General features: G+C 39.3%; 1 protein-coding gene across 3 annotated transcripts; it reads left to right on the top strand.

The window, feature by feature from the left end:
* Positions 1 to 26,774, top strand: LOC143300362 (eukaryotic translation initiation factor 6-like). Of its 3 annotated transcripts, XM_076613972.1 has the most exons (7): positions 3 to 209; positions 1,583 to 1,671; positions 3,176 to 3,351; positions 16,606 to 16,716; positions 18,542 to 18,607; positions 23,944 to 24,125; positions 26,378 to 26,774. In XM_076613972.1, exons 1-7 carry the CDS (start codon positions 103 to 105, stop codon positions 26,385 to 26,387), a joined length of 741 nt encoding a protein of 246 aa, XP_076470087.1. In that variant the 5' UTR covers positions 3 to 102; the 3' UTR covers positions 26,388 to 26,774. The 3 variants fall into 3 exon arrangements, with proteins under 3 accessions (XP_076470089.1, XP_076470088.1, XP_076470087.1); XM_076613974.1 differs by lacking the exons at positions 23,944 to 24,125; positions 26,378 to 26,774 and adding an exon at positions 21,202 to 21,279 and having other exon boundaries at positions 1 to 209; XM_076613973.1 differs by lacking the exons at positions 23,944 to 24,125; positions 26,378 to 26,774 and adding an exon at positions 23,408 to 23,503 and having other exon boundaries at positions 2 to 209.
* Positions 26,775 to 27,196: the final 422 nt, after the last annotated feature.

Raw genomic sequence — 27,196 nt, forward strand, 5'->3', positions numbered from 1 at the left:
AGCCACTCTGGACCTAGATGTCCACTTCCTGTGCAACCTCTCTCGCATGGTCTTGCGATTCCACACTGTTTCTACGATCCTTGCGAGATATTCATTGTCATCATGGCCGTGAGGTGTCAGTTTGAAAGCAACAACGATATTGGCGTGTTTTCGAAACTCACAAATTCCTATTGTCTCGTTGGAATCGGTGGGTCGGAAAATTTTTACAGGTAAATTCACTTTTGTCGGAACAGACTCACTCACAGCATGATTGTAATTCACTGATTGTGTCATGGTCTAAGTAGTGTTTTACAATTTTGCCAATTTGTTGGTTTTCCGTTTTCCCTTGCAACACCTGTGGGAAGTGCTGCCCATCCAGAATCGGCCTCTTCTCCCATATGAGGACACACACCGACAGATAAGCCTGCCTGCCTATTCATCCGTCGGTCCGACGGGAGACTCCATCATGGTTTTATCGTTGACCTTAATCATGCCAACTGTAACAAATCGCACTTCGTGAGGCTGCCAAGAGAACCGACGCCATTGAGGAGACATGATGAGGTGTACAAGTAATTCCAAGGTTTCTGTGATGTCCACCTGCCAAAGTTTGAGTTTGTCTGTGGAAGAAACCCACGGAGAAACACGTTGCAGCTTTAGAAGAACTGCCATAGGCTCAATGTTCTGGGCAACTTTTTTCTCATTCAGAGTCGTTTCCTTCAGGAACAGCCTACTAGACAGTGTAGTGACTGCATCTTCTGTCAGCAGTTTAACTTTAAGAGCGTACTTGACGATCACTGGAGAGATCTGCCCACCTTGTACTCACCAGCATTCCAAGAATAAGTAGTCTTTAGACACTACATACTTAGCTTCTCATGCCTGCCATGGAGGCTAGTTTTTACTTTTAGATACAATAAAACCAGAAATGAAAGATGACTGCTGAACTCCTGAAGTCTATAAAAAAAAAACTACTGTAATTGAGAAAGTTTATGAAAACTGGATTGTAAAATAAGACTCTGGGTTGTTACATAAGACTCACTTTCGATCACTTCATGAAATGTTTCATCCAGTGTGTTTTTGTTTACAAAAAAAAGAAAAGAAAAAAAAAGGTGGGTGGTGGGTGGGGGGGTTATTAAAGGTTCTGTATGCTTTTATGGCCACAGGGACAGTGAATTCATATTCACTGTGTCTTGGGATTAGCGTAGGTAGGCAGACCCCAAGTCTCTCTTTCCACCATTTAAACTTCCCCAAACAAATTCAGGTAGTAGCCATTCACACTTGGGTGGAGTGAGAGAAATAGGAATAAAGTGCCTTTCCCAAGGACACAACACCATGCCAAAAGAGGATCTCAAACCATGGCCACTGGTTAGACTTGATCATAAGTCCAATGTCTAACTGACTCTTGCTATGGTGCATCCTACACCTAGTCCTGTGTTTTGTTTATGAAAATAAAGAAAACAAAATACATAATTTGTTATTTTTATATATTATACCTTATAGAAATTTAGTTTGTACATATTATATCTTATAGAAATTTAGTTTGTACGGTCTTCAGATGCAATTGTTTTAATAAATGCATACATCACTACATATGTGATTTGAACAGTGTCTTTGAGGGGGAGCTCTCGGATGCCAACATACCTGTGGTGCACAGCAGCCTGGCAGGTTGCCGAATCATTGGCCGAATGTGCGCTGGTAAGCCTCTGTCTGTGTCTGTGTCTGTCTCAGTGTCTGTTTAGAAGTAACAGCATGGGAACACACACACTCACACACACTCACACACACACACACACACACACACACACACACACACATGTATATATACACACACACAAATGAAACATGTATACACACACACACAATTTGGAGGTTTGGTGTTTGTTCAGCTTTGACACATGCACATCATACATACACACACACACACACACACACACACACACACACACACACACACACACACACACACACACACACACACTTACACACACATGCATGTATGCTTACACATAGGCACCTTCCTTCACAAACAGATGACCTGCACTCTCCCTCTTGCACACATTCACACAAACCATTTAATCTTTCAAGTTTCACCGTTCACTGATTCAAAGATTGCATAAGGGCATTGAAAAAAAACACCGTAGTGCCAATATTGCCGCCACTCAGACAAATCACTTTGACATATATAATTATAATTACAGCATCTTCTTTTTCTCCCTCTATGAAGAGCCATTGGTGCATCGCACTGAAGAGCTGTTCACCAGATTCCTCCAAGCCTGTCAGTTGTGTGTCAAACTCGATACCTGGTTCTGTGCAAATGTTAACAGTATATTGAATTGTATTGCATTGTATAACATTTTGTCACAACGTATTTCTCTCAATCTCTATGTGAAATTACCTCCAGGGAGAGCATGTCACTACCATGCAGTGCCACAGCCCTTTTTTTTTTTTTCTTTTTCTTTTTCTTTCTTTTTTTTTTTTCAGTCAGCCTGTGAGTGTGTTTGTTTTTCCTGTCCAGGTGGATTTTTCTACAGAATTTTGCCATGGACAACCCTTTTTCTGCCGTGGGTTCTTTTAAGTGCGCTAAGTGCAGGCTATAAAAAGGACATTGGTTTGTCGTCTCATATACATGTATGACTTAATAGCATTCAGACCACCGGTCAAGGTTTAGTATTTGTATGTATTTGTGTTTGTATTTCTCTTTTTTTTTATTATCACAACTGATTTCTCTGTGTGAAATTCGGGCTGCCCTCCACAGGGAGAGTGCGCCACCCATTTTTTTTGTAGTTTGTCCTGCGTGCAGTTTTATTTGTTTTTTCTATCGAAGTGGATTTTTCGACAGAATTTTGCCAGGAACAACCCTTTTGTTGCTGTGGCTTCTTTTATGTGCGCTAAGTGCATGCTGCTGCACAGGGGACCTCAGTTTATCGTCTCATCCAAATGACTAGCATCCAGACCACCACTCAAGGTCTTGTGGAGGGGGAGAAAATATCGGCGGCTGAGCCATGATTTGAACCAGCGCGCTCAGATTCTCTCGCTTCCTAGGCGGACGCGTTACCTCTAGGCCATAGTGGAGGGGAGAAAATATTGGCAAGTTTGGGGTTCAACCTGTGTGCTTAGTTAGATTATCTTGCTTTCTGGGCGAGTGTGTCACCACCAGGCCACTACCACCCCACATAACGGTAACCAAACCATGTTGCAGGCAACAGACACGGACTGCTGGTCCCCAACTCCACCACAGATCAGGAGCTGCAGCACATTCGCAACGCTCTGCCCGAGTCCGTGCGGCTGATGCGTGTGGAGGAGCGCCTCTCGGCGCTGGGCAACGTGGTCGCCTGCAACGATTACGTGGCCTTGGTTCATCCTGACCTTGACAGGGTTGGTGACCTTTTTTTTATTTAAAATTTTTTTATTTAATATGAATATATATATATATAGCGCCTATCCTCGGTCAGAGACCAAGCTCTAGGTCCCTTATTATATGGATACTTATAGCATCTGTCCCCCATTAGAGACCAAGCTCTAAGCGCTTTATGATATGGATATTTATATAGCGCCCACCTTCGGTCAAAGACCAAGCTCTAAAAAGTCTAAGCACTTTGTGACATGGATATTTTGATTATTTGTACAGTGCTTATCATCAGTCAGAGACCAAGTTCTAGGCGCTTTATGATATGGATACTTATACAGCGCCTATCCTCCGTCAGAGACCAAGCTCACAGCGCTCACAGACATGAAGCAGAAGGTGAACACTTATGTTAAGGATCTTTGGCAAGAGGAGTGGAACACCCAGACGGACAACAAGCTCTTTCAGATCCGTCCAGACCTAAAAGAGACCCTCTCTTCAGGGGTGAAGAACAGAAAGGAGGAGTTTGTGCTGTGCAGACTGCATGCGGGGCACACTTTTTTTTTTTTTACTCATTCTTACTTGTTGAAGGGGGAAGAGGCCCCTCGATGTATTCCCTGTGATGAGCCTCTTACCGTGAAACACGTGCTCCTTGACTGTTGGGATCTGCATGATGTTAGACACAGACATTACACGGCGGTTTCTTTGAAGACCTTGTTTTGTGCTGTCCCTCCGTGGGCGCTGATGGACTTCTTAAAAGAAGTGAACATTTTTAACCAGATTTGAAGGTTTTAAACTATGGAAGTTCTTTTAAAACTTTGAGTGGAAAGTTTGAAGTGGTGACTCGTTTTAATTGTTTGTTGTTTTTTTTTTTTACCCTTGTAGTAGTTATTAACGCAGCGATAGCCTTGAGATGGCCTCAGTGGTCGGTGAAGCTCTAAGCACCATAATTTCATTTCATTTCAGCTCACAGCACTTATCAAACTCCGTGTCATTTGCACAACAGGCTGGCTACCTGGGTAGGGCTGACTGACGGCTTCCAACGGGCGCTCATCATTCATTTCCTGTGTCATTCAGTCAGATTTCAGGGATACACACATATACACTCTCAGACAGACATGTAACATTTTATGTGTGTGACCATTTTGTTTTTTTTTGTTTTTTTTTACCCCGCCGTGTAAGCAGCCATACGCCCATTTTCGGAGGTGTGCATGCTGGGTATGTTCTTGTTTCTATAACCGATGGAACGCTGACATGAATTACAGGATCTTAAGTATGCGTATTTGATCGGCATGCGTATACACACGAAGGGGGTTCAGGCACCAGCAGGTCTGCACATCTGTTACCAATTCGGTTTCGGTTTCAGTTTTCTCAAGGAGGCGTCGCGGTGTTTGAACGATTCCATATACACTGCACCACATCTGCTCAGCAGATGCCTGACAGTAGTTCAGCAGATGCCGGACAGAGAGCTGTATAATGAAGTACAGTCATGTTGTGTGTGTAGATTATTTTGATTAGTTGTTTGTTATACCGGTCGTAAGACACTTCCGGCGGCTCTGTGATGGAACTCACAGCAGATTGCAACAGTCAGAACCTGGACAGATTTGTTCTTTGTTGTATGGAAGTCTACATGGTGTCAGATGCGGGATGCAAACCCATAAACCTACAAGGCTTATGCACGATACAAGATTGACTAAGTAGGTGCAATTTTGACTTTGATAGGAACGCTTAAAAAAGTTTTGCTTGTGACAGTTCAGTTGCTCAATTCGATTTCGACGCATAGTCTGTACTCCGATACTGAGGAATACTGTGCTACTTCCCTGCTATTGTTATTGGCGCTGCTGTGGTTTAGTGGTACGAGCACACTGAAAAAAAAAAGAAAAAAAAAAAGAGAAAGTCATGGATGGCTTGCGCAAGCCTCAGCCACTCTCATTTGAAGGCAATGTTGCTGAAAATTGGAGGACATTTGAAACAGAATTTGATGTTTTCATCGAAGCTGCCTATGGCGACAAGAACGATCGCACTCGTGCATACAGACTGCTCAACTTAGCTGGCAAGGAAGCAATAGAAAAGGAGAAAACATTCACCTACTCTGCGGAAATAAGAAATGACAATGATGAGGTTATACAAGCTGCAGAAAACCGTGAGAGTGTTGCTGTCCTAAAAAGAAAATATCGGGAGCTTTGCAATCCATTGACAAACATTATCATGGAGAGACACAACTTCAATATCAGATGCCAACAGCCTGGTGAACCAGTACAAAGCTTCATCACATCTCTGAAGATACTTGCTGACACCTGCGAGTTCGACACGCTCAAAGACTCCCTGATCCGAGACCGGATTGTGTGCGGGGTATCATCAGAGTCCTTGCGCAAACAGCTATTGAAACTGAAAGATGATCTCACAAGCCCACCAGTCCTACAGTTCTTTGATCTAGCAAAGCCTGTCGTCTTGTCAGTCGATTCATCCCAAAATGGCCTTGGGGCAGCCTGTTTACAGGATGAGGATCCAATTGCCTGTGCTTCAAGAGCCCTTACTGATGCTGAAACTCAGTATGCCCATATTGAGAAGGAACTGCTAGCTGCTGTGTTTGCCTGCAACAAATTCCATGACTTTGTGTACGGACGGAAGGTAATAATTGAGACTGACCACAAACCCCTGATCTCCATTGTGAAAAAGCCCCTCCATGCTGCTCCTGCACGACTCCAAAGAATGTTACTCCAGCTTCAGAGGTACAACCTGGAGTTCATCTACAAAAAAGGGACAGAATTGTTCATAGCAGACACACTATCAAGAGCATGTAGTGATGAGCATCCAGAAGAGAACGACTGTGACTACGACGTCATAACAGTCTTGTCGATTTCCCCTTCACGAATGACAGAGCTCCAGCATGAGACTCTGGCAGATTCTACCTTGCAGAAACTTGCCAACGTCATCAGAAAAGGATGGCCAGACCATGTGCGTGCTTTGCCAGATGAAATCAAGCCTTTCTTCCCATTCCGGGATGAGCTGGTGATCGAAAACGACATCATACTGAAAGGACAAAGAGCAGTTGTCCCAAAGTCTCTACAATCACTCTACATCACCATCCTTCACAAAGGCCACATGGGTCCAGAACGCACAAAGAAATTGGGCAGTGATGTCGTTTTTTGGCCACAGATGCGCAAAGACATTGAGAATGCAGTCTCCCAGTGTTCTGCATGCAACAGCCTTAAGAATCACCAACAGAAGCAGCCGCTCATCAATCATCCAGTCCCTGAACTTCCTTGGGCCAATCTCTCAGCTGACATTTTTGAGTGGGACAACCACCAGTATCTGGTAGTGGTAGATTCATTCTCTGGATGGTTTGAATTTGAGCTGCTCCCCAACATGTCATCTAGTTCAGTCATTAACAAGATGAAGAAGCTGTTTGCCACACACGGCATTCCAGAAAAACTCATGTCTGACAGGGGTGCACAGTTTACGAGCAAAGAGTTTGAACTTTTCGCCAAACAATGGAACTTCACCCATCTCACAAGCAGTCCACACTACCCTCAGTCCAATGGACTGGCTGAAAATGCTGTCAAACAAGCAAAACAGCTTCTGGAAAAGAGCAAGGCAGATCACTCCGATGTCATGCTTTGGCTTCTCAACTTACGAAACACGCCCAGGGACAGCATGGGCTCCCCTGCCCAGCGCTTATTGTCCAGGAGAACCTGCACAACGCTTCCAACCTCGACAAAATTGCTCAAACCGAAGTCTCTGAACACTGCAAAGGTATCTCTGGAACTCAAGAAAGCACGTCAACAACAAAAGAAATCCCATGACAAAGCTGCAAGGGACCTGAGACCACTGCAACCTGGTGAAGTCATCAGAATGCAGACAGACAAAGGCTTCCAACGCCTCGCTACAGTTAAATCGCATCATGATGCTCCCAGATCATATGTGGTTACCTCAAACAAAACTGACTGTACGCAACCGACGACATCTGATTCCAGTCAGCGAGCCACTCCTTCACAGCCAACAGTCGAGTTGCCACCCTCCTATCTACGGGCCAGACCCACAAATCAACAAAGAAAAGCAAAACAGGGCAACAGACACCACCCATCACGGCCAGACAGCAGCCCAACCACCACGAGCTGTTGCCCCTCCCCAAACTCCTTCCCCTCCCTCACTCCCACATACCCCTACCTCCCCAAAGTGTGACAGCCGCCTGCCTGCTCTCCCTTCCCCACAGCATATCCCCACCGCCACTAACAGCCCATGCAGGGTTGGCCCATCATATGCACTGTCCCAGAAGGCAGCTGACCAGAACCTGGCCCCGCCTTCACCAGTCGTCACCCGCTCCGGCAGAGTCGTGAGACCAAACCCAAGATACCTGTGAACTTTGATAACGTGTTGTAACCGTTGACATTGGGCTTTAGTCCAACACATAACATTTATTATCATTACATATTTTTCCACAGAAGATCCTGTTTGAAAGCGTCTAAAAAGTGATGGACACTTTGTATCTTTTTAATTTGACAATAATTGATACTGATTTTCTTGATGAAAAGTGTGTCTTCATAATCCTGTTTATTCTAGTTTTCTGCTAAAATTATTTTGTTATTTTGTTGTTTTAGTGTTCTTATGTTATTGTTTTCTTGCCTTCTCAGAGAGATAGTAAGAAGAAAAAAAAAAAGAAAAGAAAAAAAGAAACTTAAAGAATCGGAAGGAACAATTATTTTGGTTTGATTTGGACAACAACAGCAGCAAAATATGTGTGCATATAGATATGAAGAATGTTATTGAAGATTTCATTTTATTTAAAGAAGGAAGATGTAGATTATTTTGATTAGTTGTTTGTTATACCGGTCATAAGACACTTCCGGCGGCTTTGTGATGGAACTCAAAGCAGATTACAACAGTCAGAACCTGGACAGATTTGTTCTTTTTTTTTTTTTATTTTTTTTTTTTTTACCTGGACTTTCTTGGGTCGACCACCGTTTTATTTTGTATATAAATTACACAATCAACTAAACAACATGGAAATAATCAAACCAATACTTGGCACTCCATAATAACTATATGTCATAGTAATCAGTAGCATTTATGGAATAAATACAACTTTTCATTTACGGATTTTGGGCTTGTTAAAAAAAAAAAAAAAAAAAGAGAAAAAAGAGACAATAATATGGAAGGAATCCGTACAATATCATATGATATATAATATCATATCATAAATCATACATTCATGTGTACCAAACTTAGAATCAATCTTTTTTTTTCTTCTTTTTTTTTGTGGCCTCAGTTGCATGCAGGTCATGGAGCACCAGAACTTCGTGGGTTTTTTTTTGTTTTTTGTTTTGTTTTTGGTTTTTTTTGGTGCTTTCACACGCCTTCATTGGCCAAAAAAACCAAAAACCCTTTTTTTTTCTTCTGTTTTCTTTCGCTTTTTTTCTTCTTCTTTATAACATGTCAGTTTTCAATTAATATATGTAAGTATATCTAAATGTATTCAAAGTAGTATTCTTCCGAATACACTAAGTTCTTTGTCTGAATATTCAGTTTTCATGGACAATTTCAGTGAATATTTTAACATTATGCATGTGTTTTCAGTTGTCTGTGATTAAGTTTGCTCTGATGTGAGTGTGTGGATTCTGTATGTGAGATAATCATCGAAATCATCTTAGTATAATACATATACGTCGAAAAACATGCAATTAGATCAACATTAATTATTGGAGGAAAAAAAAAGAAAAAAAAAAGGAGAAGAAGAAAAAGAAAAAAGGAAAGTTGACGCTTGGACAGGAGCTAGGTTCCGTCCTCCTCTGAAACGACGCACAGTGATTGTTCTTCTGCCGGACGCATTGATCAAGGACGCTCGCCACATTGTCCTCAGGACAACTCGTCATGTAACACATGAAAGTAAATGACATACTTGACATTATACAATGCACATTGTCGACATTTTACATATACTCATTCGGCCAGTCCGTGAAATAAATACAAGTATTTAGCAATAATGATACAAATAAAAGATACGAAAGTGAATATGTGAAAGGTGTTTGCGTACAGTGTGTGTGTGTGTGTGTGTGTGTGTGATCTTTTTTTTTTTTTTTTTTTTTTTTAACATTTACTAACATGGATTCAGTTGACTTCTGAGGCCTAGCTCTCTTTCAAAAATGCATTGTATAGAGAGGGAGGACTCAGTTTTTTTGAAAATGCTTATACACATTTGTAATTTCCAAGCAGGCGTTCTGATTTGTTAATACCAAAAAGTATATCAGTTATTGAAAGTTTCAATCTAAGATCTGTTTTTAAATTGATCAATTTTTCTATATAACACCAAAAACTGCTTACAAGTGGACATTCAAAGAAAAAGTGTTCAATGTAATCGACTGTGTCTGGACAATAAGAACATTTATTATTTTCTTTTACTTTCACTTTACAAAGAAGAATATTTGTTGGATAAATGTTATGTAGAATTTTCCATTGAAGAACTTTTAATCGTACTTCTTTTGTAACATCATTGGCTCTTGACCATGCTGACTTATCTAAATGTATGCCAAATTTTCTTAACCAAAGTTTTTCCGCAATTGGAGTTACAATTTCTTCATTTTCAAGTAATATATTCTTAATAATTCTAGGTTTTGTGTTATACTTGCTAACCTCCCATACATTGGATTCTGTATTTTTTTCCCCTTTCTGTATCCACTGAATCCATGTTTTGGGGAGAGAATGGATAAGATGATTATATTCAAGTATCAGGTTTGCTTTGTTCTGTCCAATTTGTGTTTATATTTCTTCTAAAGTAAGCATTCTGTTTTCACTTGCATGAATTACATCTTTAATCAGTTCTATCCCATTTGCTTGCCATGTTTGAAAAAATAACGTTTTGTTTTTGTATGTGATCAAAGAGTTGTTGAATAGCATCTGATTCTGGAAGTTGCTGCTGTTTATTATATTGTGTGTTGCTAAAGATTTGTTTTCTAAAAAGGTAGTTACTATACTCCGCCAGAACACATTATCAGTTCTATCTAAACCCTTGACGTCTCTTAATTTACAGTTGATATGGAAAACCCTGTTATATTTTGCAAGTTTTCCAACATGCCATTTCGGTATTAAGCACCAGTTTTGCTCTTCATTTGCTTCATGAAGTTTTCCTGCCCACTGTAAATTAAAGCACTTTTGTAAAGTAATCATATTTATCATTTTAAGGCCTCCGGCATTGTATTCAGCTTCCATGACTTTCTGTTTTATCTTTTCAAATGCCTTTCTATTACTTTGTTTTTTCTGCCATAGAAACCTGTAAAAAGTGGTGTTCATTTTGCATAGAATACTGTGTGGAAGACCAATGGACTTCATTACGTAAATTAACTGACTAATTAAAAAAGTCCTTATAACTACTACTTTACCTTGAATACTGAGATCACGCTTACTCCATTCCTTTATCAATGTATTAATATGGTCTATTCTTTGTGTCCAATTATCTGCAATTTCCTGTGCCATCTTATCTGCTTGAAAATAAATACCTAAGGTTTTAATTTTACTGACTCAGGGCTGCCTACCGTCCCGGGGTACGGGTATTTGTCCCGGAAAACAATGAAAACGGACAGTCCGTCCCGGGAATCCACTTTTCGGTTTCGTGTCCCGGGAAAAAGTCTTTAGGCGAATACGCATCGACTGACTATGGCCACACCGCCAAAAGTGTGACCAGCGCGCATGCGTATAGGCCGATGTGGAACTTTCGAAAGAGATTGAAATAATGGCGTCGAAGCGAAGCAGCAAGGAGTGCGAATCTACATCGAAGAAGATAGCAAAACGGCATCAAACTTTCATTGCGAAGTACACCGAGACATGGCCATTTATTAAGCGCGGCAAGACAGACACTTACACTTGTTGTGAAATTTGTGCCTGCGAGTTTTCCATCGATTCAGGAGGACGGGACGAAATCACTCGCCATGTGTCGACCGAGAAGCATAAAAAAACACCAAAATTCGCGATGCTCAGAAGACTTTCCAGATCACTGGATTTCTTCAGCGTGCGAGAAAGGAAGAGAAACGCAAGATCAGAAGAGTGCCTACTACCGGTCTCTTCAGCCCCAGCACAGCTAAACTCACCTTTGGAGATGTTGTACATAGTGTAAATAAAGGTAATTTTTCATTTCATTTTCTTTGAGGTGGTAAAATCTAACGTCATAAGAGGTGTCCCTGGAAATTCGGCTTTGTCCCTGGTTTTTAAGATGTGTGTCCCTGGAACTTGAAAAGGGGGGTAGGCAGCACTGCAGTGACTAAAGTAAATGGAAGAACTTCATTTCCGTTATGCTGACCAATTCTCATTGCCTTCGTTTTTTCTATGTTCAATTTCAAGCCAGAGAATCTTTCGAATGCCGTAAATATTTCTAAAGCTTTCATCATGTCTTCTCTATTTCTAAGGAACAAAGTAGTATCATCAGCCATTTGTTTGATTTTTAAGTAAGTTGGATTACCGTTACCAGAACATGAGGGTACTTTAATGCCCACGATTGTATGATTTCTAATTTTTATAGCGAGCAATTCTACAGCCAAAACAAATGCTAGTGGAGAAAAAGGGGCATCCCTGTCTAATTCCACACGTTTCTGCAAAGGGTTCAGAAATCCAACCTCTGTGGTTGATGCAGCTGGAAGAGCCATTATTTAAAACGTGAACCCATCTTTGGAAGTCTGGTCCAAAGCCGAAAACGTCAAAAACCTGTAAAAGAAACGTTTTAGATATGGAATCAAATGCCTTACAGTAATCAATGGCTAGTAAATACCCGGTTTCATTACGCTTACTTAAATAATTTATTACATCGTCAATAGATCTTATAATTGTTGCAATATTTCTACCTTTAATATTACCCACTTGGTCGGCGTGAATTAGTTTATGTACTACTTTACTAAGTCTTTCTGATAAAACTTTTGCTAGTATCTTATAATCAGAATTGGTCAAAGTGATAGGTCTCCAGTTTGTTAATCTATCTCTTTCTAATCCTTTCCCTTTGTGTAGTAACGTAATTACCCCTTGTTTTTGTGTATAAGACAGTTCACCTTTATGAAAAGAATCAACAAAAGAACTTGTTACTATTCTGCGTAATTTAACCCAAAAGAATTTTAAAAATTCTATCGTAATTCCGTCATATCCAGGAGCTGAACCATTTTTCAAGTTTCTTAAAGCCATGGTCGTTTCTTCTATTGTAACCAGTCCTTCACATGAAGCGGATCCGTCTTTGTCTAAGCGTGGGAAAGTTTCAGTCTCTAGAAATGTGTTAGTTTCGTCTTGTATGTTGTCAGATGTGGTTGTTTGGTTGTATAGATTTTTGTAAAATGCAACCTGCTCTTGAAGTATATCGTTCTGATCAGTTATTGTTTCCCCTGCTTCCTTACGCAGCCTTGTTATAACTTTTCTCTTTCCTCTAGCTTTTTCTAAATTACAGAAGTACTTAGTGTTGCGTTCCCCGTCTTCAATCCATTTACTCCTTGATCGTATCTGTGCACCCTTTGCTTCGTTTAGTTGCAGCAGTTCTAATTTTTGTTTTAAGTGTATGAAATTAGTTTGTGTTTTCTCGTATGTAGGATCTTTAATCAGCTTTTCCCCCTCCTCTAAAATCTGCATGTTTAGCTTTCGGGACTCATTTCTTCGTTGACAAGATAATCCTTTACCAAATTCACTACAAAAATTTCTTATTTCGACTTTGCACATTTCCCATCTATCTAAATCTGTCAAATAGTCTGTACCGTCATTGTTTAGCTGTCTGTCAAGTAAGTCATTCATTCTTTGTACGAAAGTGTCATTCTTTAAGAAACTATTATTGAACTTCCAGTATCCTGGACCACGTGAGAATTCATTGTCACTAAATTCTATTACAATAGCTTTATGATCTGAATTAGGAACTATAATATGTTCGCATGTTACTAGATGATGTATCATGCTTTCCGATATAAAGCAATAGTCAAGGCGACGGGCTATGAATGGATTGCTGCGACACCAGGTAAAGTCTTGTTCTTTCATGTGGAACATTCTCCAGGTGTCAGTTAAATTAAGAACATTTTTTAATCTATTAAATTCCTGAATTTCGTTTTCTCGATGAGGTTGACCCGATATAATGTCAAGGTTGTTGTCAAGAACACAATTAAAGTCACCACACAAAATAAAGTTGTTGTCACTAAAGTCATTACAGTGTTGCTGAAGTTCTGTAAAAAAGACCGCTTTTTCTGAGGCATTGTTTGGAGCGTATATATTTGCTAGATGAAAATTACATTTCTCGTGTGAAACTGAGACGATTAAGATTCTGCTTTGTGCCATTTCTAATTTTACTCTCCCAGTGAACTGTTTTGCAACTAAGATTACTTCTCCCTTACTTCTGTTTGTTCCTTCATGATAAAAGATTTCCCCTCCCCACTGTTTTTCCCATACAGGTAAGTCGCTATGAGTTATGTGGGCCTCTTGTAGACAAACAGTATTGAACTTGTTGCTTTTCAAATATTGAAAAAGTGATAATCTTTTAAATTTGTTTTTTAATCCTCTACAATTCAATGATGCTATGCGTAACTTATCCATGAGAGAATGAGATTAAATCATTGTTTGCTTGTTCGTTTTTCTGTTCATATGCCTGTTTGTGTGCTCTGCGTGTTTGCATGCATAGTTGACAATCTGGTTCCGTATTTCAGTTATTGCTATCTATCTTAAGTCGTCGAATCATGAGGTGTGATCAAAACTCGTAGTCCGTTGTTCAAAGCCAGTCCGTCATCAAAAGGTCAGTCCAGGTCATGCTAGAAGCTAGTGAGACACCCCCACGTCTGGAGCCCCACGACGGTCAGACCGCCCGCCTTCCCGTCTGGAATGTTTGCTGTCACCCCTTCCCTCAGGGCTGTTCTCCCGAGACCGATGACGCTTGGGGGTCTCCGAGCGGTGACGAGTGGGGACTCCTCAGTTCCAATGAGGTGCTCAGCGTTGCCTGTCGAGTTGAGGGTCGTCCTCTGGATTGTCTGTCCTTTTTTGTCACTCTCTTTCCTTCCTCACTCTGCACTTCACTTTCATCCTCCTCATTCACACCTGTCTCACTCTCACTCTCCCTTCTTGGCTTATCCGAAGCAGAAAACTCACAGGTAGGGTCCCCCCTTTTATGCCCTGTCTTTCTGCAAGCCCTACAAACAACGTCTTTTTCACAGACAGAACTGTGATGGCCTTGCTCCAAGCAGTTGGAACACACTACTGGCTTCCTCGCTAGCTTCTGTTCTTTATGGAAAACTTTAGCTGTGAAAAAGCTTACTTTAAGAGTGTTTTCCAGAGGCACAGTTGGGACTGTCACAAACACGAATCTTCGCCCAGTTAAAAACCGGGTAAGTTTGTTGTCAGCATGTCTCGCTCTCTCGCATTTTATAGTTGATCGTAGCTCGCATCCCGCTTTCAGAAAGGAGTGCTCTATCTCACTATCAGCAACGGATATAGGGATGTTGCCAATGAAAATTTTAGTGGTTGGCTTTTCCTCTCCAGATTCGTCTCTTAGGATGTACGGGTTAGTGTTAGATGATTGCAGTACCGTACCTCTTATGCGTATCCCTTGAATGAGAAGCTGGGACCTTGCCTCTATCGTAGCGGGGTACAGCCTCCACAGCCCGTTGATCTCCTGGGCACCCACCATCGAACCTTGCCCTGCAACTCGCTCCGCAGCCAAGCACATCTCCAACACCGTAACGCGCTTGTTTCTGGAGTCAGGGATGTCTCTTGTCTTTAAGAAGACAGGCTTGACACTTGCAGACTCTGCCATATCTATAAATGAAAAAAAGAGCGAACACGACGGACGGCAAAAAAAAACTTCGAAAAGCCGAATACGATTTTGAACAGTCGCAACGGTTTCGCCGCACTGAGACAGGGAAAAAAGCAGCGTTGAAACTGGAACACAACTCAGCTTGCATTCGGTGTGGAGAGCACGGTACGGCTGTCGCTCACCGAATCCCAGATTTGTTCTTTGTTGTATGGAAGTCTACAGTGTGGTTTCAGGAAACAGAGAGCTATATAATGAAGTACAGTCGTGTTGTGTGGTTACAGGAAACAGAGAGAGATATATATATATATAGTGAAGTACAGTGGTGTTGTGTGGTTACAGGAAACAGATATATATATATATATATATATATATGTAGTGAAGTACAGTGGTGGTGTGTGGTTACAGGAAACAGATATATATATATATATATATATATATATATATATATATATGTATGTATGTATGGAAGTACAGTGGTGTTGTGTGGTTACAGGAAACATATATATATATATATATATATATATATGGGGGTTCGTCCGTCGGGATCGACGAGGACCATCTAGTCATCCTGGGGGTGGGTGGGGTGGGCTCTGTGGGTGCGCAGATAACTGGTCAGGCCAATCCGTGCCTGGAAGGTTCTGACGCAGTGTGGACAGGGGATGGTGGCGACTGTCAGGGACTTGCACTGCTTTTCCTGGCCTGTCTGCGTTGCTCTGCTGCAGCGATTCTGTTGGCCTCACAGGATTTGGCGCCTTTGTGGACAGCTGAACGCCGCTTTGGTCTGTCCATTGCATTCAGCTCCCATGTGTCGTGGCTGATGTTGAAGGCCTTCAGAGAAGCTTTCAGAGTGTCTTTGAAGCGCTTCTTTTGGCCTCCATGGGAGCGCTTGCCATGTTGGAGTTCACCGTACAGCAGTTTCTTGGGGAGCCGGTGGTCTGGCATGCGAACTACATGGCCTGCCCAGCACAGCTGGGCCTGCATCAAGATGGTGTAGATGCTGGGCAAGTTTGCATGAGTGAGCACCTCTGTGTCAGGGATCTTCTCTTGCCACTTTATGCTGAGAAGTTTTCTGAGGCTGGTGGTGTGGAAGTGGTTCTGCTTTTTGGCGTGGCGTTTGTAGACCGTCCATGATTCACATCCATAGAGCAGTGTGGTGAGAACTATGGCCTTGTATACTTTGAGCTACGTCTCCAGGGTGATGCCTCTCCTGTTCCAAACGTTCTTATGGAGTCTGCCGAAGGCAGCGCTGGCTTTGGCGAGTCTGGCATTCACCTCGTCGTCGATGACAACTGTGCGAGAGAGTGTACTGCCCATATATAGTGAAGTACAGTGGTGTTGTGTGGTTACAGGAATTAGATATATATATATATATAGTAAAGTACAGTGGTGTTGTGTGGTTACAGGAAACAGATATATATATATATATATATATATATATATATATATATATGTAGTGAAGTACAGTGGTGTTGTGTGGTTACAGGAAACGGAGATATATATATATGTAGTGAAATACAGTGGTGTTGTGTGGTTACAGGAAACGGAGGAGATCATCTCTGACGTACTGAAGGTGGAGGTGTTCCGTCACACCATCGCCTCCAATGTTCTGGTGGGCAGCTACTGTGCAATCAGCAACCAGGGAGGACTGGTGAGTCCAGAAAGAATTTAGAAAATAAAAATGACAATGATGATGATGTACTTATCTACTTCTTCTTCTTCTGCGTTCACTCGTATGCACACGAGTGGGCTTTTACGTGTATGACCGTTTTTACCCCGCCATGTAGGCAGTCATACTCCGCTTTCGGGGGTGTGCATGCTGGGTATGTTCTTGTTTCCATAACCCACCGAACGCTGACATGGATTACAGGATCTTTAACGTGCGTATTTGATCTTCTGCTTGCATATACACACGAAGGGGGTTCAGGCACTAGCAGGTCTGCACATATGTTGACCTGGGAGATCGTAAAAATCTCCACCCTTTACCCACCAGGCGCCGTCACCGTGATTCGAACCCGGGACCCTCAGATTGACAGTCCGACGCTTTAACCACTCGGCTATTGCGCCCGTCAATGATGTACTTATCAATGGTTATCTATGGTTATCTCCCTTGTAATATGCTCATGTATTCATTCCATGCTGGACCAGTTTCAAATGCAGCAGTGTTGTCTGTTATACTGTTTCTCATGCTTCTTCTTTTTTCTTTTCCCTCGCTTTTGTTATTGTTTTCTGCTGTCCCTCAAATGTTGTTTCTGTTCTTTATATAATAATAATGTGATGACTGGATAAAAAAAAACAAACATTCAAATAAAGGAGTGGGAGTCCATTGACTCAGGCACTGCAAAAAACACATTTCTTTGGTGTCATATACTGTACCATGTCAAACTGATGCAAACTAGGCCTATCGGTTTGCTCTGCTTGGCCAAATTTCGCACGGCTAACAGTGAAAAGACGAGCCGTCTTGCCCCGGTCTGCTCTCAGCCAATCAAACGCCTCTAAAAGCTATAAGTGCTGAATCACATTTCTTTTTCTTTCTTTTTTCTTTCAGGAAATCAATGTTTTGTGCACCTGTGTGTTTTTGTGTATATCTGGTTGTTGAATAAACTTTGCCGTAAGTGAAATAAACTGTGAACAGTGAGAAAAGGAAGCTTGTATACTGTACAACACCATATATGTCCAGCATTGTTATGCCAATACACAGAGCCACAAACTTGCACACAGGCATACATTGACACATGCATACTTACATATGTTTGTGTAATTGATCATTCATGTTAATGGACTGATGGCCTAGGGGTAACGCGTCCGCCTAGGAAACGAGAGAATCTGAGCGCGCAGGTTCGAATCACGGCTCAGCCGCCGATATTTTCTCCCCCTCCACTAGTCCTTGAGTGGTGATCTGGACGCTAGTCATTCGGATGAGACGATAAACCGAGGTCCCGTGTGCAGCATGCACTTAGCGCACGTAAAAGAACCCATGGCAACAAAAGGATTGTTCCTGGCAAAATTCTGTAGAAAAATCCACTTTGATAGGAAAAACAAATAAAACTGCACGCAGGGGAAAAAAAAAGAAAAAAAAAGGGTGGCGCTGTAGTGTAGCGACATGCTCTCCCTGGGGAGAGCAGCCCGAATTTCACACAGAGAAATCTGTTGTGATAAAAAGAAATACAAATACAAATAATCTCATATCCCTGTCATGAATCATGTTAAGCACAGACACTGTTAAACACTCATGGGCATCCAAGCACGACGCGCACGCGCACACACCCTCACAAGACTTTATGTGTACATCATCAAGTATTTATTGTCAGATTAATGCAGAGCTGTATTGACAAAAAAAAAACCACATGCACGCACGCATGCACATTGTGACCCTGTAAAACAACACATACCACAAATAGCAGCTGGTGAGCTAAGGCAGACCACAGATTTTCCCACAGTATAACACTGTTGCATGGATGGTGTGCACGTTTCAGGTTCACCCCAAAACGTCCAAAGACGCTCTGGAAGAACTCTCATCACTGTTACAAGTTCCCTTGGTGGTATGTATCAGTCTTCCTACATGGGTTACCTTTGGTGAATGTGCTGTATTGTATGACGCCTTATCACAGTGGATTTCTTGTGGGTTTTTTTGAAAAAAAATTTTTTTATATTATTATTATTATTATTACTACCTTTTTCTATATTATACTTATTATTTATTTATTTATTTATGTAAGCTTATCTATTATTTATTCCCTTTTTTTCTTTTCTTTTTTTCAAGGCCTGATGAAGCGCGTTGGGTTACGCTGCTGGTCAGGCATCTGCTTGGCAGATGTGGTGTAGCGTATATGGTTTTGTCCGAACGCAGTGACGCCTCCTTGAGCTACTGAAACTGAAACTGTGGTATTATTCTTTGTCACAGCAAATTTCTCGGTGTGAGATTTGGTCTGCTTTCTGTTTTTACTTTTGCTATTTCATTATTATTTTTTTATTTTATTATAAGCATGGACATGTGTCCATTGTGTTATCTGGTAATTGAATTCATTAGTTATTTGCATTGAAAATTGTCTGTGATAAGTGTGTTTGCTATCAGTATCTTACTTTTAAAAATATGGGTGAGTGAGTTATCAAATTAGGAACATAACTATTAAACTTCAGTTTCGTTGATTTCATGATTTACTGGTGTAAGAAGAAATACAGTGTTCTTTAACGTGCGCTAAGTGAGTGCTGAACAGGACACTTCGGCTGTGGTCTTGTGTGTTCAGCCAACACAACAAAAGATAAAATATAAAATATTAACGAAAAAGACTGTGACTATCATGTATGAACAGAGACAGTGGTGTCACAGCTAAAAAAAAAAAAAAAAAAAAGGTTATAATAAAGAAAAGACTATGGCTATCAATTGTCATATGTGAAGAGGCAGCAACGTCATAGCTAAAAATTGAAAATAATAAAGAAAAGACTGTGGCCATATATAGATAAGGTGTGAACAGAGACAGCAAAATCATAGCTAAAAAAAAGATAATAAAATACTGTGGCTTTCATATGTGTACAGAGAAAGTGATATAGCTTAAAAAAAAAAAAAAATATATATATATATATATATATCAATAATAAAGAAAAGACTGTGGCCATATATAGATAAGGTGTGAACAGAGACAGCAAAATCATAGCTAAAAAAAAGATAATAATAAAATACTTTGGCTTTCATATGTGTACAGAGAAAGTGATATCATAGCTATAAAAATATATATATATATATATATATATATATATATATCAATAATAAAGAAAAGACTGTGGCCATATATAGATAAGGTGTGAACAGAGACAGCAAAATCATATCTGAAAAAATGATAATAATAAAATACTTTGGCTTTCATATGTGTACAGAGAAAGTGATATAGCTATAAAAAAAAAAAATATATATATATATATATATATCAATAATAAAGAAAAGACTGTGGCCATATATAGATAAGGTGTGAACAGAGACAGCAAAATCATATCTGAAAAAAAAGATAATAATAAAATACTTTGGCTTTCATATGTGTACAGAGAAAGTGATATCATAGCTATAAAAAAAAAAATATATATATATATATATATATATATCAATAATAAAGAAAAGACTGTGGGTATCATGTATGAACAGAAACAGCGACATTATAGTTATAAAAGGTTTATATTGATATTAAAGAAAAGACTGTGACTATTGTGTGTGAACAGAGACAGTGATGCCATAGGTTTAAAAAAAAAAAATAGTAAAGAAAACACTGTGCCTATCACATGTTAACAAAGACAGCAAAATCATAGCTTTAAAAAAAACAAAACATAATAAAGAAAAGACTGTGGCAATCATGTGTACAGGCAGACACGAGCAGTGACCATCATAGCTATGAAAAATTACAAAGAAAAGACTATGGCTATCATGTGTGAACAGAGACAGCGATATCATGGCAAACAAAGGAAGAAAAAAAAATTGTATAGTTAATTATTGTGGCAATGTATCATGTGTGAACAAAGGCAACACCGTCATAGCAAAAAAAACCCCAAAAACCACCCCCCAAAAAATGATATAAGACTGTGGCTATCATGTGCAAAGTGATGCAGTGATGTTATAGCTAAAAAGAAGAACCCGAATAAAGAAAAGACTATGGCCAGCTTGTATGCATTCAGACAAAGTGAAAACAAGCAGCAACATCATAGCTAAAAAAAAAAAAAAAAAAAAAAAAAAAGAAAAGTATATCAATATCAAAGAAAGAAAAGACTGGCTGTCATGTGTTAACAGAGGCAGCAATGTCAGAGCTAAAATAAATGAATAGATAAATGAAATAAACAGAAGACTGTAGCAATCATTGCGCGCGCACAAGTGTGTTTATGTATGTTTGTGCATGCCTGTGTTTGCGTATGTGTTGAGGGTAGCTGTTAGGTACACATGTATGTTAAAACGTAAGTATGCATAGTGAGTGTGTGTGTGTGTGTCTGTGAGTGTGTGTGTGTGTGTTTAGTCACATTTTGGTGTGTGTATGTAACATTTATGTAATGTGTTATGTTAACAAAAGGGTTTTCGTAAAGCACCTAGAGCAGCTTTCTGGATAGTGTGCTATATAAGTATCCATTATTATTATTATTACTATCATCATGTGCGCAGGCAGGCACAGTCAACAGAGGCAGCGACATCATAGCTAAAAAAAAGAAATTAGAAAGTAATTAAGTAAACGACTGTGGCTATCAGGTGCGCAAGCAGGCAGTCAACAGAGGCAGCGACGTCATAGTTATGAATAAATAAATAAATAATAATGATAGATAAAATAGTGTGGCTATCAGGTGCGCAAGGCAGGCACAGTCAACAGAGGCAGCGACGTCATAGCTATAAATAAATAAGTAAATAATAATGATAGATAAATGACTGTGGCTATCAGGTGCGCAAGTAGGCACAGTCAACAGAGGCAGCGACGTCATAGCTATAAATAAATGAATAAATAAATAAATAATGATAGATAAAATAGCGTGGCTATCAGGTACGCAAGCAGGCACAGTCAACAGAGGCATCGACGTCATTGCTATAAATAAATGAATAATAATGATAGATAAAATAGTGTGGCTGTCAGGTGCGCAGGCAGGCACAGTCAACAGAGGTAGCGACGTCATAGCTATAAATAAATAAATAAATAGATGAATAAAAGACTGTGGCTATCAGGTGCGCAAGCAGGCAGTCAACAGAGGCAGCGACGTCATAGTTATGAATAAATAAATAAATAATAATGATAGATAAAATAGTGTGGCTATCAGGTGCGCAGGCAGGCACAGTCAACAGAGGCAGCGACATCATAGCTATAAATAAATGAATAAATAATAATGACAGATAAAATAGTGTGGCTGTCAGGTGCGCAGGCAGGCACAGTCAACAGAGGTAGCGACGTCATAGCTATAAATAAATAAGTGAACAGAGAGAGTGACGTCATAGCAAAACAAGAAATTTTGTAATGAATTACTGTAGCTACGTACCATGTGTGAACAGAGACAGTTATGTCATAGCAATGGAAAAAAAATTGATGATCAAGAAAAGACTGTGGCTGTAATGTGTGAACAGAGACCATGACATTGTAGCTAAAAAAATAAATAAGTAAATAAATAAAAGACTATGGCTATCATGTGCACAGGCAGGCATAGTGAAAACAGGCAGCAATGACATGGCTGAAAAAAAAGATTTAAAAAAAATTTTAAATCAATGAAGAAAGAAAAAAAATGGCTCTTGTGTGTCAACAGCCACAGCAACGTCATAGAAAAAACAACAAAAAAATAATAATAATTGATTTGCGCCTATCCACAGTTTGAGACCAAGCTCTGAGTGCTTTACAAACATGGAGTCATTTGCACATCAGGCTGCCTACCTGGGTAGAGCTGACTAACAGCTGCCATTGGCCGCTCATCATTCGTTTCCTGTGTCATTCAATCAGATTTCAGATGCACACAGACATACACACTCGGACAGACAAACATGTAACATTTAACATGCATACTTGCGTGTATTTGTGTAATCGATTATTCGTGTAAGTTTGGTATCCCTCTCACGAATCATGCTGATAATAAATTACTGTGCCTGTGCATCATGTGTGAACAGAGACAGTGATATCATAGCTAGGAATAGATATTTAAATAAAAGACTGTCAGTATCATCTGTGGAGAGACAGTGACATTGTAGCTAAAAAAAAAAAAAAAAAGAGAGGCAAGCCTTCAAGACTCACTTGTGATTAATCAAGTCCCCTAGCATTAATTACAGAGTAATTTCCCTTTTTTTACTATCTGCGCCAAAACGTTTGCAAAATAAATAAAAATTCCATGCTTAGCAAAATAAGTTCCTGTTTGAACAAAAAATGATAATAATCACTCCTCTTGTTGTTGTGTCAGAATAAGAGGTCAAAGTGCCAAGTTTAGAGAATACAAAAAATATAAATATAACAGTAAATGCAGTTTGCATATAATTAGGCTTCTTTTTAAATATTTATCAGATCAAAGTGCCAAGTTTAGAGAATACAAAAAATATAGATATAACAGTAAATGCAGTTTGCATATAATTAGGCTTCATTTCTTTTTTTTTTTGTGCCCATCCCAGAGGTGCAATATTGTTTTAAACAAGATGACTGGAAAGAACTGAATTTTTCCTATTTTTATGCCTAATTTGGTGTCAACTGACAAAGTATTTGCAGAGAAAATGTCAGTGTTAAAGTTTACCACGGACACACACACACGCACACAGAGACAACCGAACACCGGGTTAAAACACTCACTTTGTTTACACAAGTGAGTCAATAAAAGAAGAAATAAATAAAAGACTTGGCTATCCTGTGCGGCAGGCAGGCACAGTCAACCGAGGGAGCGACGTGATAGCAGCTGGGCTGGTGGCCAACGACTGGGTCGCCTTGTGTTTGGGTTGAAATGTAGTCATTTTATGATTATTTCTTGGTTTTTAGTATAAAAAAAAAAAAAAAATGTTTATATCATTTTGCATGCAATATTTGTATGAGAATAACCTTCATTATTACCTTGTGTTTTTGATTGATGTTAAGTGATTTTATTCTATTTTCCTTTTTTTTTTTTTTGTGCTTTGTTTTGGATGCAAGATTTGTATGAGGATAATCTATGTTATTAACCTACCGCTTGTGGTCGAAAGTAAATGAGTGATTATATGATCGTTTTCTTAATTCTTAGAAAATAATCTTCTGTTGTTTTGCTCTGTGTGAACAGAGACAGTGACATCATAGCTAAGAATAGATATCATCTGTGGAGAGACAGTGACATAGAAGCTAAAAAAAAAAAAAAAAAAAAAAGAAGAGTAAATAAATAAAATAAAGAAGAAAGAAATAAAAGACTTGGCTATCCTGTGCGGCAGGCAGGCACAGTCAACCGAGGGAGCGACGTGATAGCAGCTGGGCTGGTGGTCAACGACTGGATCGCCTTTTGCGGGCAGGACACCACCGCTACCGAGGTGTCCGTTATCGAGAACATCTTCAAAATCGGGGACGGGAACCCCACCGCACTGCAGACAGACATGCGTGACGCGCTGCTGGAAAGGTAACCGTCGCTCTTATTTATCATCATTGTTATCTTATTTATTTATTATTGTTATTCATTTTTATTATTATTATTACTACTACCTTTTTTTTCATAGTTATTATTTATTTGTGTAAGCTTATCTATTATTTATTCACCTTTTTTTTTTTTCCCTCAAGGCCTGACTAAGCACGTTGGGTTACGCTGCTGGTCAGGCATCTGCTTGGCAGATGTGGTGTAGCATATATGGATTTGTCCGAACGCAGTGACGCCTCCTTGAGCTACTGAAACTGAAACTTTATCACAACAGATTTCTCTGTGTGAAATTCGGGGCTGCTCTACCCAGGGAGAGCGCGTCGCCATACTACAGTGCCACCCATTTTTTTTGTATTTTTTCCTGTGTGCAGTTTAATTTGTTTTTCCTATTGAAGTGGATTTTTTTCTACAGTTTTGCCAGGAACAACTTTTGTTGTCGTGGGTTCTTTTACGTGCGCTAAGTGCATGCTGCACACGGGACCTCGGTTTATCGTCTCATCCGAATGACTAGCGTCCAGACCACCACTCAAGGTCTAGTGGAGGGGGAGAAAATTTCGGGGGTTGTGCCGTGATTCGAACCAGCGCGCACAGATTCTCTCGCTTCCTAGGCGGAAGCGTTACCTCTAGGCCATCACTCCAGATTTTTTTGATTTTTTTAATTAATTTATTTATTTATTTTTTTGCATGTTAAATTTGTTTGAGGATAATCTTCGTTATGAACCTAGTGTTTGTGGTCGAAAGTAAGTGAATGACTGAATCTGTTATTTTTTTTTATTATCATTTAATGAATTTTTTAGAAATATTTTAATTATTTTTTTTATCGCTTGGCATGCAAAATTTATATGATGATAAACTTCGTTATTAACCTTGTGTTTTGGGTTGAAATGTGATTTTATGATTATTTCTTGGTTTTTAGTTTAAAAAAAAAAAAATGCTTATATCATTTTGCATGCAAAATTTGTATGAGAATAACCTTCATTATTACCTAGTGTTTTTGATTGCAGTTAAGTGATTTTATTCTATTTTCCTCTTTTTTCTTTGGTTGGTGTTTTTTGTTTGTTTGTTTGCTTTTTTTTTTTTTTTGCATGCAAGATTTGTAAGAGGATAATCTTTGCTATTAACCTACCCTTTGTGGTTGAAAGTAAATGAGTGATTTTATGATCGTTTTCTTAATTCTTAGAAAATAATCTGTTTTGCATACAAAATTTGTTGAGGATAATCTTTGTTATTACCTATTGTTTGTGGTCAGAATTAATTGAGTGATTTTTATGATCTTTTTCTCAATATTTAGAAAATAATCTATTGTTATTTTGCACGCAATATTTATATGAGGATAATTTTTGTTATTACCTATTGTTTGTAGTCAAAATTAAGTAAATGATTTAATGATCATTTTCTTAATTTTTCGAAGGAAAAAAGTATACATGAGGATAATCTTTGTTATTACTTTTTGTTTGTGGTCAAAATTAAGTAGAAAATAATCATTATTTTGCACACAAAATTTGTATGAGGATAATCTTTTAATTTTGACCACAAACAAAAAGTAATGATAGAGTGAATTTGTGGTAAAAATTGAGTGATTTTAAGATAATTTTCTTTAATTTTAGAAAACAATTTTTTTTTTAAGCATTTTGCATTTGGAATTTGTACAAGGATAATGTTATTAATTAACCTAGTATTTGTGGTCAGTGATAACATCTGAATCGGATCATGTGATGGAAGACTAAAAAAAAAAAGAAAAACAAGAGAGAGAAACGGCTGCTGTGATGAAGAGAGTGTCATGACAGCAAACTAACAGATGAATTAACTGAAAGGACAGAGATTCAGGGACAGAGATAGAAGCATGACAGCTGTTGAAGGATTTTTTTGGCCCATGAAAGGCAAAGGTGCCACAGATTTATGCTTTGTCAAATAGTTGATTGAAAGCTGTGTTCCAAATTATTCTTTGTTTTCTTTGATTGCCTTGGTAACTTGCCACAACAGCTCTCTACCATTGTGCAACAGTTTCAAGATTTTTTTTCATAATGTATACTTCATTATCTGGGGAAAATCAGATAAATAAATGAATAAATAAAAGTATGTCTTCTAGCATTTCTGAGATTTTCACATTCACTGTGAATAATGCGGGTCACTGGTGTTATCTAACTGAAGTTTATATTTCACCAACGATTGAGCACCCCTTGTTTTGGAAAAAAAAAAAAAAAACTGAAATCAAATGTTTTCCTTGTATGTTTCAGTATGACGTAAACATGGGAGTGTCGACCGCCAAGAAGACCAGGGGGCAGGGGCAACATGGGGAATTGACGGACAAGGCAGACAACTCATGTCAGTGACATGAACACCATCACCACATCATCATTGTCGTCATCCTTGCTGACATCATCCGAATGGTATTGCTTTTGTATCGGTGATGTTCAGAATCAGGTTTCAGGGCTGAATTATCATCACTGTTAAGTAATCTGCTGAGCCTTGGGAAAGGGAGAAAGGTTAGGAGCGTGACTGTGAGGGAGGCGAAAAACCAAGATGGGTGTGCACCTTACTGTTGTGATGCTTTGCGTTTCTGTGAAACTCCAGTCACTCAATCTTTTTTTTTTTAACTGCAAATTTTTGACATAATAAAATGAAATAATTTGGTGTGTGGTCTCCTGTTGACCTGAAAATCAACAGTTCCCTGTGGACTGCTGATGCTGGGATGACAACAGACAAATGTTGGTGTGGCTGTGTATGGGGGAGACTCGGCTTAAGCGGTGTGGGAGTAATGCCACGGAAATTGGTGCAGTTTATGGGGCAGCAAAGAATAAGATAAAGTAAATAAGAAACAGAATTAAATGAAAGAGTTGAAACTTACGTGCCCGCTAAGAATGTGTCTCAGTCTTTCAAACATTAAAATCTTGCTTCATCGAATTGACTCTGTAAGAACATGTCTCTTAGCTCTCTCTCCTGTCTGACAAATTCTTAGAATCTGCTGTTATGAGTCACCACTGGGTTATTTACATAACTCAAACATATCAAGAAAAAAATACCTGTGTGCAAGTAGACACTGCAAGTGGTAATTG

The sequence above is a fragment of the Babylonia areolata genome, chromosome 26 (genome assembly GCF_041734735.1).
Source record: "Babylonia areolata isolate BAREFJ2019XMU chromosome 26, ASM4173473v1, whole genome shotgun sequence".
Lineage (NCBI taxonomy): Eukaryota > Metazoa > Mollusca > Gastropoda > Neogastropoda > Buccinidae > Babylonia > Babylonia areolata.

Coding starts and splice junctions, on each gene's coding strand:
- LOC143300362 (XM_076613972.1), top strand. CDS start 103: ATGGCCGTGAGGTGTCAGTTTGAAAGCAACAACGATATTGGCGTGTTT. Junction 3,352..16,605: donor TTCATCCTGACCTTGACAGG/GTTGGTGACCTT, acceptor GTGTGGTTACAG/GAAACGGAGGAGATCATCTC. Junction 18,608..23,943: donor TGTTACAAGTTCCCTTGGTG/GTATGTATCAGT, acceptor CCTGTGCGGCAG/GCAGGCACAGTCAACCGAGG.